General features: G+C 44.0%; 1 protein-coding gene across 1 annotated transcript in view; it reads right to left on the bottom strand.

Annotated features, from left to right (window-relative positions):
- psd3l (pleckstrin and Sec7 domain containing 3, like) overlaps positions 1-12,806 on the bottom strand; it is a gene marked incomplete at its 5' end in the record, with an annotated part of 108,853 nt that overhangs the window by 7,867 nt on the left and 88,180 nt on the right. The window contains 3 exons of the mRNA XM_080842576.1: positions 866-1,023; positions 4,500-4,570; positions 8,614-8,807. Of these exons, the coding sequence (XP_080698702.1) occupies positions 866-1,023; positions 4,500-4,570; positions 8,614-8,807 (423 nt within the window). The remainder of the gene's footprint in view (positions 1-865; positions 1,024-4,499; positions 4,571-8,613; positions 8,808-12,806) is intronic.

Below are 12,806 nucleotides of genomic sequence, written 5' to 3'. Positions count from 1 at the left end.
TTAATTTGCCAGAGCTTCAGTGCTAACTCAAGACGTCAAAACCATATTAATATTACCAGAGCTTCGGTGCTACCTCAAGGGGTCAAACACATATTAATATTGCCAGAGCTTCAGCGCTAACTCAAGACGTCAAAACCATATTAATATTACCAGAGCTTCGGTGCTACCTCAAGGCGTCAAACACATATTAATATTACCAGAGCGTCAGTGCTAACTCAAGGGATCAAACACATATTAATATTGCCAGAGCTTCAGTGCTAACTCAAGGGGTCAAACACATATTAATATTGCCAACCTCAGAGCAGCTTTAGCCTTTTTGTCTGCACACAATAAAACAAAGTCCCTAAGGAGCAAGTGCCTGACTGCTGTCCCTTTGTGATGTATACACTTATACACTCATAGACTTATAGACCCGGGACAGAAATCCGATCTCTCCAGACTTCTGATAAGCACCTCCATAAGGCTTTCCTGGAATTCCTGATGAAATAAAAGACGGCTATGGTCTTGGGGCCAGACTAATGGCGGAGCTAAACGTGTTCTCACTGTGCTTGAATCCAAGCATGAAATTAGATTTCAGTTCCAAGGGGAGCCATTCCTATTCATCCCTGTGTCCACGGTTCAGACAGGGAGGGCTGGTGGAGGTCTGTGTGTGTGAGTGTGTGTGCATGTGTTTGTGTGTGTGTGTGTGTGTGTGTGTGTATGGGTGTGTGTATGTGTATGGGTGTGTGTGCATGTGTTTGTGTGTGTGGTCGGGGGGCGCGCTTGTTTTTGCAGCAAGTTATGCATTTTGCCAGATTGCCAGTGCCAGAAAGGGCGGCGCCACTCACTGCACCTGTGTGTGTGTGTGTGTGTGTGTGTGACTCACTGCGCCTGAAAGAGGAAGACCCTCCAGTCGGCCGTCTTGAGCTTCAGCACGTTGGGCTTCTTCTCGTAGTCCTCCGCCCTGATGGCCAACGCGTGGTGCACGCTGATGGCGTTCTTCAGGTCGTCCTCAGACAACGCCTTCTCAGGCTTGTACTCATCCTGCAGAGAGAGAAGCACATTAAGAGACACATTACGCACGTTACTCATAGCTACAGGTCAATAAAACACATTGTTAAAAATAACAGATAGCAATGAATCTCCAAAGACTTGTCAGCCTATTCTAATTTGTCGTTTGTGAGCTCTCACAAGTTCGCTTATCAAATGAATCATCTAACTATTTAATTAGTTTACCGAACAGAAAAATTGTGGCAATACAACGATTGGAAAATAAATTCTAACAAAGATCCACCAATACCAGACGGGGCCACTCCCCATCTCCATGCCATACAACTCAAACACAGCCCACTCCACACCCATGCCTCCGCAGTTACCCCATCTCATGACAAAGGTGTACCTTGGAGTCATTTTCAATCAAGAACCAACTGCCTCTGATTCAGATTCTGCCTGGCAACAACCACCGGCTCTGACCCTCCTCGTTATCCGTGCACCAGGCAATTGAATCCCCCGCCCCCAAACCGACAATTAAATTCAATTTAGCTTTAGACCTCTTCCAACTCTTAATTAAAACAAACTAATTAACCAAATGAGCTCTCATCTGCTGGAGAGCGCTGAGAGCATCGTGACTGGTGTCGGGGGAGGTCAGTGTGAAAGGAGACGGGTTAATACGTGTGTGTGTGTGTGTGTGTGTGGGTGTGTGTGTGTGTGTGTCTGTGTGTGTGTGTCTGTGTGTGTGTGTGTCTGTGTGTGTCTGTGTCTGTGTGTGTGTGTGTGTGTGTGTGTCTGTGTCTGTGTGTGTGTGTGTCTGTGTGTGTGTGTGTGTGTGTCTGTGTGTGTGTGTGTGTGTGTGTGTGTGTGTGTGTGTGTGTCTGTGTGTCTGTGTGTCTGTGTGTGTGTCTGTGTGTGTGTGTGTGTGTGTGTGTGTGTGTGTGTGTGTGTGTGTCTGTGTGTGTCTGTGTCTGTGTGTGTGTGTGTGTGTGTGTGTCTGTGTGTCTGTGTGTGTGTGTGTGTCTGTGTGTGTGTGTGTGTCTGTGTGTGTGTCTGTGTGTCTGTGTGTGTGTGTGTGTGTGTGTGTGTGTGTGTGTGTGTGTGTGTGTTAATACGCGCTCCACTCCGCCTCTGCCCGCCGCCAACCTGACAGATGTGTGGGGAATGGTAAACAGGACCGACTGGGTCTGCTCATGACCAGAGTAAATCTGCCAGTCGCAATGTCACGTCCATAATTCATCATTTCCTCTCCTTGGGGACTCCGCGCCAACGTCAGAGCTGCTTCTCTGAGCGTGTGTGTAGACCTCCAGGACGCAGACCCTCTCACCAGCTTCGGGAGGGTGGGAATGATTATCTAACAGCTTATATTTAATCAATACGCTCACATCATGATAGCTGACGCTAATCTGAGGAGTCGTATACCGCATACCAACCATGCCGTTTCATGACAGGGTTCAGTTGGTTTGACGACCAGGCAGAGAACTTTTCACTCACTTCCACTTCCTTTTAAAGTCCGCCATAAACCCAACAGCTGCCAAGAGTGGCCAAGAGAGAAGGGACGAAGAAGAATGTCACGACGGAGCTCATAACTGGCAGAGACAGCCTGGCAATGAAAGCATCCAGTGAAGGAGGACTTAAGAGGACCTGTTCATCTCCAAATCGGTCACGAGGTTTGTGTTAAAATAGAACGAGAAACAACCCCCCGCTTCCCAGGACCACTCTAACGACAGGCGACACGCAGAGTTTAATTAAGCCTGATTGCTTCTTCAGAGTTAATGGACCAGTGATGTTGGGCATTAGTGCCATGGAAACCTGGAACAGGCAACGAGACATCAGTGCAAACACAGCACTAAACGTGCCATATCTCCAAGCCATTTCCAATCAGGGAGAGAGCCACTGTAAGAGAGAGCCACTGTAACATGGCTTCATAGCGCTGCTCCGGTCAAAATGGAGGACAAAGGAACAAGTCTAAGTTGGGACACTCAGGGGGAGCATTTCATATGTCTTGTTTACTTGTTTGGGTGCAGCTTTTATGGAGCGTTAAGATGACTGCAGAGTGATTCCAGAGAGATGAAGAGGATGCAGTGTCCGACTGCTGCGCGGCAGCAGGACTTGTGTGTGTGGGAGGATTTGTAAGTATGGAAGCAAGTCTGAACTGGAGGGTTGTTTATGCACCGCTACAAATGTTACCCATTCATTTTCTTGCCAACAGCACTTGGTAAATAACCTGATGAAGATCTTTACAAGATGCTGCCTCATGCCCATTTATGTCCACAGAGGACGCACGCCTTCATGTACACAGCAAATGGATAGATAGATAGAAAGAGATAGATAGATAGAAAGAGAGAGAGAGAGAGAGAGAGAGAGAGAGAGAGAGAGAGAGAGAGATAGAAAGATAGATCCCGAGGGAAATCTTACCATGATAGACAAACACAACATTAACGCCACCCTTATGAACACTCATTTTGGTCACATGCAGAAAAACATCATCATGTAATCAAATGTCTCACTGTAATCAATTAATTAAAAAAAGAGTCGAGGTGCATTGTGTTACCTTGGTGTATGAAATGCGGCGTACAAATAAAGTTTGATTTCATTTGATTTGAAGACTGCACATACACGTTCGCTTTTGAGCCCAAAACTCATCAGCAGGTACTCTGCTGTAGCATGACCGTTTCCTCAGCGGTTAATCCAAAATAGATTTTAAACGTGAAAAGTGAAACAAATACAAATGACTATTCATGTAATAAATAACTATAACTGTTTCTATATGCATGACTTGGTCCTTCATTCATCTCCTCCATTTTAAGGCAATATTGTAAATGTGCGAAGCTTTGGCGTAAGAACAGTTCTACAAGGAAGACCTTAATGCATTCATTTATTGTTTCTGACCAATCGGCCTTTTGCATCTTTAAATAGGCACAAGCTATGTCTCATCATTCCCACGGCCGTATCTTTCATTCCAGAGATGAATACAGATGAGATGAGGCCATAGCACCAAACTGTAAAAGCTATACTGGCATTCCCCTCGAGGCTGTACATCTCACTGGGACCCTCGGAGCGGAGCTCTACTTAGACGTTGTTATTGTGCGCACAGGCATCGCGATGCTGCACACGTACCGCCAAGGCGATAGGCGATCAATGTATCAAAACATTTGCCAGGGAAGATGTAAAGACACTAGTGGCAACACTGATGCACTAAAGCAGAAATGCTGTCAATGTTGCTCGTGTTTAAATCTCTCCGTGGTTGATTGGACTTTAGTCATCACACAAGACGGCCCTCAAGGTCGCGCATGTGTCATTTAAAATTGTTTAGATATTGATGACTGCGAAAGCAGCATAAAAAAAATCGACCGCTTTCGACATCACAACCTGAACTATTATTGTACTACGTTCTACCACTATAGCCAGTATTAAAGGCCAAGCTAAAGTACAAAATCAACCCCTAATAAATGAATACATTCAAGACAAAAAGGTAAAAAACTAAGCAGTTCAAAAGGAGAATTTCCATGCATGAATATAAGTCTTACCTTCTGCAGGTACAGGATCATTCCTTTGAGAACAGCATAAAACGTTTTCCAACCACGTTTCCCCCTAGGAGCTGGAAACATAGAAAAGAACACTTAAACCACCTTTCCCATTAAGATGGAGCTCAAAATGTTCCAGATCACATTCAGGCAGCACTCAATCACTGGAGGCTCAACAAGGAAACCCCATGGGTTTAAGTTCAAAGGAGGGTAGTGTGTGTGAACCCCATGGTTTTAGTTCAAAGGAGGATAGTGTGTGTGAACCCCATGGTTTTAGTTCAAAGGAGGGTAGTGTGTGTATTGTACCACTTGTCACATCTTTGATTCTGAATCACAGGAATCTTTTCCACTTTCATCGCTCCTCAGCGCTCCACAAAGTCCTTTTTTACGTCCGATAGACACGCTTGACAAGTCTCTCCTCACCGAGACACGACAGGTGAGAAGTTCAACCTGTTACTTACAGCCGTGCCAACACAGAGGTGACTGAGCATCATACTAATCCCACTGTCTTCAATCGCCTCGCTCACACACACACACACACACACACATGCAGGCATGCACCAACGTATGCACACACACACACACACACACACACACACACACACACACACACACACACACAATCTGCGTTCTAAAAAGCAGACGTCTTGGCTCTCATTTGTCCCGGCTATAGAATCACTAGGAAACTGGCCTGCATACTGTCCGAGCGTCATGTGATTACGGAGCTCAGCCGCAAGCGCTGCGTGCCAGCTCGGATTTAGACCCTGCCACAGACACCATGAATAGTTTCACCACAAAGGTTATGGAAAGTATTAACGGAATGGTCTGAGCGCCTCAGCGATGGGAGACTTCTGCCTGAGAGAACATTGTGGCTCAGACCGCATGAGATATCGCAGAGACACAGAAACACCATAATGATAATACAGAAACACCATAACGATAACATCTATTTGCCTGCTAATTATCCTAGCTAAACCTGCTATGAGAATCTGAATTACAAATTAAACATAATAATTCCTTTATCTTACCACCCTAATATGCGTCACAATGGCATTTTTCACGTTGCGACATTTTACTGAGCGTTGTAATGTGGGTATAATTAGCTATACATCATGATCTTTTGTGCCTTGCGTACAAGAACAACTTTTTACAGCTTTCACTGCTTGTGACCTTTTCATTTAATGCCAGTGATTCATTTTTCGTCCGCCAGAAAGCTGACAAGGCGTCTTGTGGGGAATTCATTCCTTTATGTACCAAAATGCCATGGCTGCCTTGCTCTGTCCGCCGTAATCTGTTGGTTCTCTCGTATTCGGTGTTTCAGTTTCAATTTGTTTATTTGATGAAGAGGGACAGTGTACATTAATAAACATTAAAATGTAAATGCACCCAATTATAGCCAAAAGGCTAGTTTCCATTGGCAGTCCCCCTGCCAGAGTGAAAATGGCTAAACAACTTAAAAAAGGCGTTAACATATATACCTAACATTACATTGACAATAAATAAATAAAAACATTAAAATAAAATAAAATAAAATAAAATAAAATCCCAATATATAAGTTATACTGCTTACCCACTACTGACCACATTTTTGGTTATTTATTAACCATGTTTTAAGATTTATTTTAAAGCTGTTGAATGAGGTTGATTCTTTAATGTTCTGTGGGAGATGGTTCCATTCCTGGGTGTTAGCGTGGCGCTAATGACTCAGCGGGTTTTTAACTGAGGGGACTCCTAAAAGTCATTAGCACACGGAGATAAATGGAGGTGAATAACGAGGCACGGCGATGCCAAGGCCCATTCATTCAAGCCAGCCATTAGCTAGAGAGCAAACCCTCCGGAGCTCTCTCACGGTCCAAGTTCGCGCAGTGGAAATTTCAGAGCATAATCCTCTCGACTGAGGAGACTAAATAACTGCCTGACCGAGGGCCAAAGTTCCTCCACTTCTCAAACACGGCAAATTATGTTCAACGTCTTCAACAAAAACACTTGTGAGGAAAAAAAGGGCTGACCTGTATCGAAGACTTCTACAGTGTCATGTTTTTATATGTGTTCTAAGCATGTTGCTGGCCACTTTCTCTACATGACAAAGGCTGTTTGATAACTTCCTGTAATAGGCATCTTATTTTTGGGAATGGCAATCTTCTATTCAATTGCTGACAAAGTATTCAATCACCATTTGCATGATAAATGTCATTTTCATTTCATCAAAAAAATGTATTTGCCTCTGTCTTTGGCCATCACATTATATACTAGAGGTATATTAGTGATATTTGCTCACGTCTGGTTTCCCATCCAAAATAAATGTATCAAAACTTTTGTACAATCTCCCTCTGGATTAATAAAGTATCCATCTATGTATCTATGTATCTATCTATCAATCTCCTCTTTCTGAAAGACTGTTTCATTATTGTGTTTAGTGCAGGCTGAATATTTCTTTTCTTTCATAACATTGAAATTCTTTTTTCCTCATTTTGCAGATGCTTGAATTTAAATAGCATGATTTCAGATGTGGGTTTCCAAAGCCATTTGGAATATATATATATATATTAATAAATACATATAACAGCTCAGTTACCCAGGTACCAGCTATCTACAGCCATTATGGAAAGGGAAAAGAAAAATCCTAAGAGCTGTCAGGTTGAGTGAAGCACCTCAGATAAGTGTTTCAAAGAGACGTGAAATGTCATCCTTCATTTGCTGGTAATGCAGCAAAATGGATGCCTCACCGGCAGCCTCTCTGAAGCTCTGACATTTCCTCAGTCGGCGCGTCTGAGCCACTGGTCTTTGATGTTCTTCAGACACTCTCTTAGACCTGTGTGTGTGTGTGTGTGTGTGTGTGTGTGTGTGTGTGTGTGTGTGTGTGTGTGAGCCGCTGGTCTCTGATGGTCTTCAGACACTCTCCTAGACCAAATGTACTAAGTGACAGCAGGCCGAGTAGGGCTGGGAATTGCAGAGTAACTCATGACTCCGATACGCACGCCGATACCATAATGATGGTATCACGATACAGCAATTCTGCGATACTCAATACATTGCAAGACAACCGTCTACGACATCTGTGTAACTGAAGAGGAAATGCCTCGGGTTCGAATACCGCCGATGTTATTTCTCCAGTCCACTCCCCACCTCTTCTCCCTCTCATTTCCTGTCCCACTCTTCACTAACCTATCCAATAAAAGCATAAAAAAGCCCAAAACAAATCTTTAAAAAACAAAAAAAAAAGTGTATTTTTTTTGCCGTTTTCATTTACGCCATTGTGGGTTTCAATGGATTTGACACACGAGATTAAACCAAGTCAACCTAGGACGTGAAGGTGGAGGACAGTGGCTCGAGGTAAAAACACAAGGGTTAGGTGAATACATTCATTTTTAACTGTCACATATTTGGTGCCACAAGAGCGTGTCGCAAGCAGAACTATTGTGATACATCACCGTATTGATCTTTCGTCCCACACCTTACACCAAGAGTCTGCATGTGGATGAATCTGTGGTGTGCTGCACCTGAATATAGATCTTTAATTTAACAGCTGGGAAAAAGGACACGCTGTTCTTTTCCCCCGGCCCAGAACTGAATGTTCACCGAATGACTTAGTTTCTTCAAAAGCATCTTGTGTGTCGCAAGCACCATAAATCAAAGAGGGATTAATCGAAATGATAAGCTCTCTTTGATCGATCGATTATTTAGTGTACAGAAAACTTTTGACAAACCAACCAGGGTATTTTTGTCAGGTAGAGGATAAAGTATCGGGGTAAAGTTTAGTTTGTTTTTTTTTACTTTGATGGAACATTACACCTGTGGAAAACAACAGCCTGGTAGAAAAAAGCTGTCAATTGAGCCTCATATAGATCTCTACATTGTATTATTATTATTAAAACTACTGTTTTTATTTTTGTTGTTTGTTTGATTCCTATCTTATTTCTGTTGTATGTCTGATTCCTATTCACTTCATAAATCTTGCTGCTATGACACCTGAATTTCCCTAACGGGATTAATAAAAGTTTATCTTATCTTATTAGCCTACAACGTTTCATCCTGCAAATAATAATGTAATAGTGTGGAAGTGATGTGTATAAAATGACAGTGAGCTCTTACTAACAGATCAAACACAGGCACTTACTTTTCTTCCCATCCATGTCCGCGTGGATTTTTCGGGCCAAGAAGCCCGTTTTGTAGACGGCGGCATTGGGATCGTGTGCGATGTCCAGGAACGGGTTGCTGCCGCTGCCGATTTTGCTGATGCCTTTGGAGTGGGCACTGTCCGTCTTGCTGTCCGCGAGCTCCGACAAGGACTTCTTCAACTCGTCGCCGTCGCTACAGACAAACACACACACCAAGGAGTCAGAGTCTCATATACTTTTCTATACACTCATCTAATTTCATTGTTTATTTCAGTGTATCTTATTTATTGTTTGTTATTCCATCATTACAATTGTACTAATATTGTTGCTGTCAAATAAACAGTTCTGAGTCTCTGGGTCAGACAGACGAGACGAAACACAGCAATAGAGGACGGCATTCTACAACAGTGAAAGCCTGTGCCTGGGATTTCCAACTCCGAATACGACTAGGGCTGAATGAAAATGATGGCGTCCCCTAAGACGTGTCTAGATGTGTGTTTAGGTACGTAACTGAATGTGGGGTGCGGCATGGGAGAGTTTCGGAACCGAAAAGGGAAGGATTCTAATCCTCTCAAGGACCTGAATGCAAGTCAAAAGGTTTTGATTTGATTTGTTTATTTGATGAAGAGGGACAGTGTGCATTAATAAACATAAACATGTAAATGCACCCAATTGTAGCCAAAAGGCTAGTTTTCATTGGCAGTCCCCCTGCCAGAGTGAAACTGGCTAAAGATAGGGAAGAATTACAGCATAACATTGGGGAGGCGAGGAAAGAAAAGACAACACCCAGACTATGCTCCTAGAGGAGTACAGTGTGGGAACACAGATTTAACAGGTTAAATAGATTTTCCATAGGTCAGGCCTTATCAAATCGGTATCAGTCTAAAGCAGGATGTTTGTCATTTGGGGGGTGGGGTGGGGAGGGGCCTTACAAGAGGTCAGGCATGAACACATCAGTGCATGACTATGCCCAGTCTAGCCGTTTCAAATGGCTGCAGTCACTTACTATATTCCTTTGTGTAGTTTATCATACTCATTTATTGAGGCTTTGAGATCTTTAATTTAAGACCTATAATACCTCTTTTTTCTGTTGATAAAGCGCTTAATTACCATGAAACGTTGAAAGTCTAATATCAATAAAAGCTGCAATGCATGACCGTCTGAATTGAAAACACCTCTGCAAGCTGTTAAGTAGAAGGAAACGAATACAAAATAGGATATGCTTGTGATTGCTGATTAATTCTACATTCTGCACACTCACACAAGAATGATGAAAAAATGATTGGTGTTCTTTTTTTTAACTTGCATTATCTAGGTCGGGAGGGTTTAGAAATGGATTTGAAGAAATGATGAAATATTAATTTTGTTTTCAGGCATGGGGCCTCTGTGATGTACGATCTTAAACGAACAGTGGCGTTAGATCGTAAGGCGTCACTACAGTGTAACCACCTCCGATGTACGATCTTTAACAAACAGTGGCGTTAGATCGTAAGGCCTCTGTGATGTACGGTCTTTAACGAACAGTGGCGTAAGATCGTAAGGCCTCTGTGATTTACGGTCTTAAACGAACTGTGGCGTTAGATGCTAAGGTGTCACTGCCGTGCCGTGTAACCACCTTTTTGCTCCAAGATAACAACGTATTTGAATTTAATAATCAATTCAAGTGATCAAATCAACTGAAATGTACAACAAATATATGTACTCAATAATACTAAATCATAATAACACATGAATGGTTTGTAAACGAATGAAATGTAAAGAGTGAATATCACTCTACTAGGATGCCATCTCCATCTGTTGCCTAACCTCTGCAGCTCAATGGCTAGGAGGTTACATGTCTTCCATGGCCTTCTCTATGGTTGGACGATCAGCTAAATTGTATTTTAATAAATTGTAAAATGTAATTATACACCTTCAGTTCAGCTTCTTCCAGGTCTGTTATGGTCACAGGAATAGTTTACTCGGGCATACTCTATATCAGACCAGACAACTGTGAAGGGGAGAATCACTGCTCATCTCTAGAGAATGAGCATCACAAGAGTGGGTCTGCTCTGCTTACTGCTCATCTCTTCAGAATGTGAAAGTGAAGTGAAAGTCCTCTCTATGTAGACACACACACTCTGAAATCATCCTCTGCATTTAACCCATCCAGGGAAGTGACACACACACACAGTGAAGTGAGGTTACACACTAACCCGGAGCAGTGAGCTGCCTTTGGCGGCGCCAGGGGAGCAGTGATCGGGGTTAGGTGACTTGCTCAAGGGCACTTCAGCCGTGGATGTGGGCATGGGAGAGCAGTGGTCCACCACTTCCCCCGCCCACATTTTTCCTACTAGTCAGGGATCGAACCGGCCACCCTACGGTTTTCGACCTGAAACCCTTACCAGTAGGCCAAGGCTGCCCTGTGCGAGCATCACAAGCCGAACCCTAACCCAAGAGAGGGTCTCTTTAGAATGAGCATCACAAGCCGACCCCTGACCCAAGAGAGGGTGTGCTCCCCTCGAGAGCAGGTCCATCACGCCTGAGTGAATGGGACAGTTTTATCCTGAACATTTGGTGACCATACATAATAAAGAAAGTATCTGTCAAGTTGGCTTCTTGCGGAAGCCTTCAGTGCACAGGGGTGTGTACGCATCCTCACTGAAAGAGCAGTTATCACACACACACTCAACTCACATCAGACAAACAAACACACACACACACACACACACACACACACACACACACACACACACACACAGGCTGTGTACACATCCTCACCGAAAGAGCAGTTATCACTCACACACACTCACACGGGGCCTCCTGTCCTGCAGCATCAAGATCCAATACAGGAACCTCCACGCACACACACACACACACACACACAACACATACACCCAACCACTCACATCAGAGACACACACACACACACACCCTCACACACACACACAGACAAACACACACACACACACACACAGACAGGCAGTCAACCACACATAAACAATCACACACACTGCACCACATGCACAACTTAGACAGTCACTGTGGTAGCATGCGACGCTAACTTTTGAGCGATGATCGAGACTGACTAATGCACTTCCAAGTGTCAGGTGAATTTGCAGACGACTGCCGAGATTAAACATTTATTGAATGAGACTGTTGGGACTTTCGCTACTTTTGCCCAGTCCAAACGCCAGACACAGACACAGAGTGAGTTAGCGGACGCTCAAGAGGAGATGCGGTATCTCTGTAACTCCAGAGACGGCCATCGCTAAAAGTCTCTAAAGGCACAACCAAGCCTGTGGAGAGAATGAACACAGAATGACAACACCCTCCCCCCATTACGGAATAAAATTCAGTAACATCGCTATCAGATTTGATGGAGTTGCGATATGCTCATATAGCATGTCTCGGTCACAACTCATTCATGCATACACTGCACCAGAGAACAGATTGCAGCGCGAAAAAAATTGGACGTGGTTCACTAATGACTTCTGTAATCAAACAGCGAATGGCAAAGCAAGGTAATAAACTACAGTAATTGGATGGGCCATGCACCTGTTTTCTGTCCTCTTGTTCAAGCTGTCACTACTCCAAGGGGAGGGGGAGTGTGTGTGTGTGGGGGTGTGTGTACGCATAGCTGAACAGCTCTAAAAGCTTTCAGGAACGGTGACAGCGAACACCTTCCACCACAGGGAAATGACAGCATGGTGTGAGAGAGATACCACACACACACACACACACACACACACACACACACACACACACACACACACACACACACACACACACACACACACACACACACACACACACACACACACACACACACACACACAGGTGCCCTTGCAGTACAATAATGGATCTCATCTTGCATATACCTGGGAGAAGTGCCCTGCTAAAAGATAGGTATAATATAGGACCTGTACCGAATGAAGACATCAATCTGTGAGAAAAGTGGTGAAAGTCTTTGCCATTTCCCGAAGCAAACAGGCCACAGACAAATCAGATTACACCAAATATATTTGTCCAGAAACTAATCAGATTACACCTTCAACCCCACTTCCGAGCTGAACTAAACAGGAACAAATGGACGCCACTTTGGCACTTGCATGACAAGACCATGTAGCCTGCCCGGGGGAGGGGGCATAGACCATGTAACCTGCCCGGGGGAGGGGGCATAGACCATGTAGACTGCCCGAGGGAGGGGGCA

This window comes from Sprattus sprattus, assembly GCF_963457725.1.
Source record: "Sprattus sprattus genome assembly, chromosome: 7".
Taxonomy (NCBI): domain Eukaryota; kingdom Metazoa; phylum Chordata; class Actinopteri; order Clupeiformes; family Clupeidae; genus Sprattus; species Sprattus sprattus.
The sequence above is the reverse complement of the archived record's forward strand: the minus strand, read 5'-3'. Positions and strand labels throughout refer to the sequence as shown.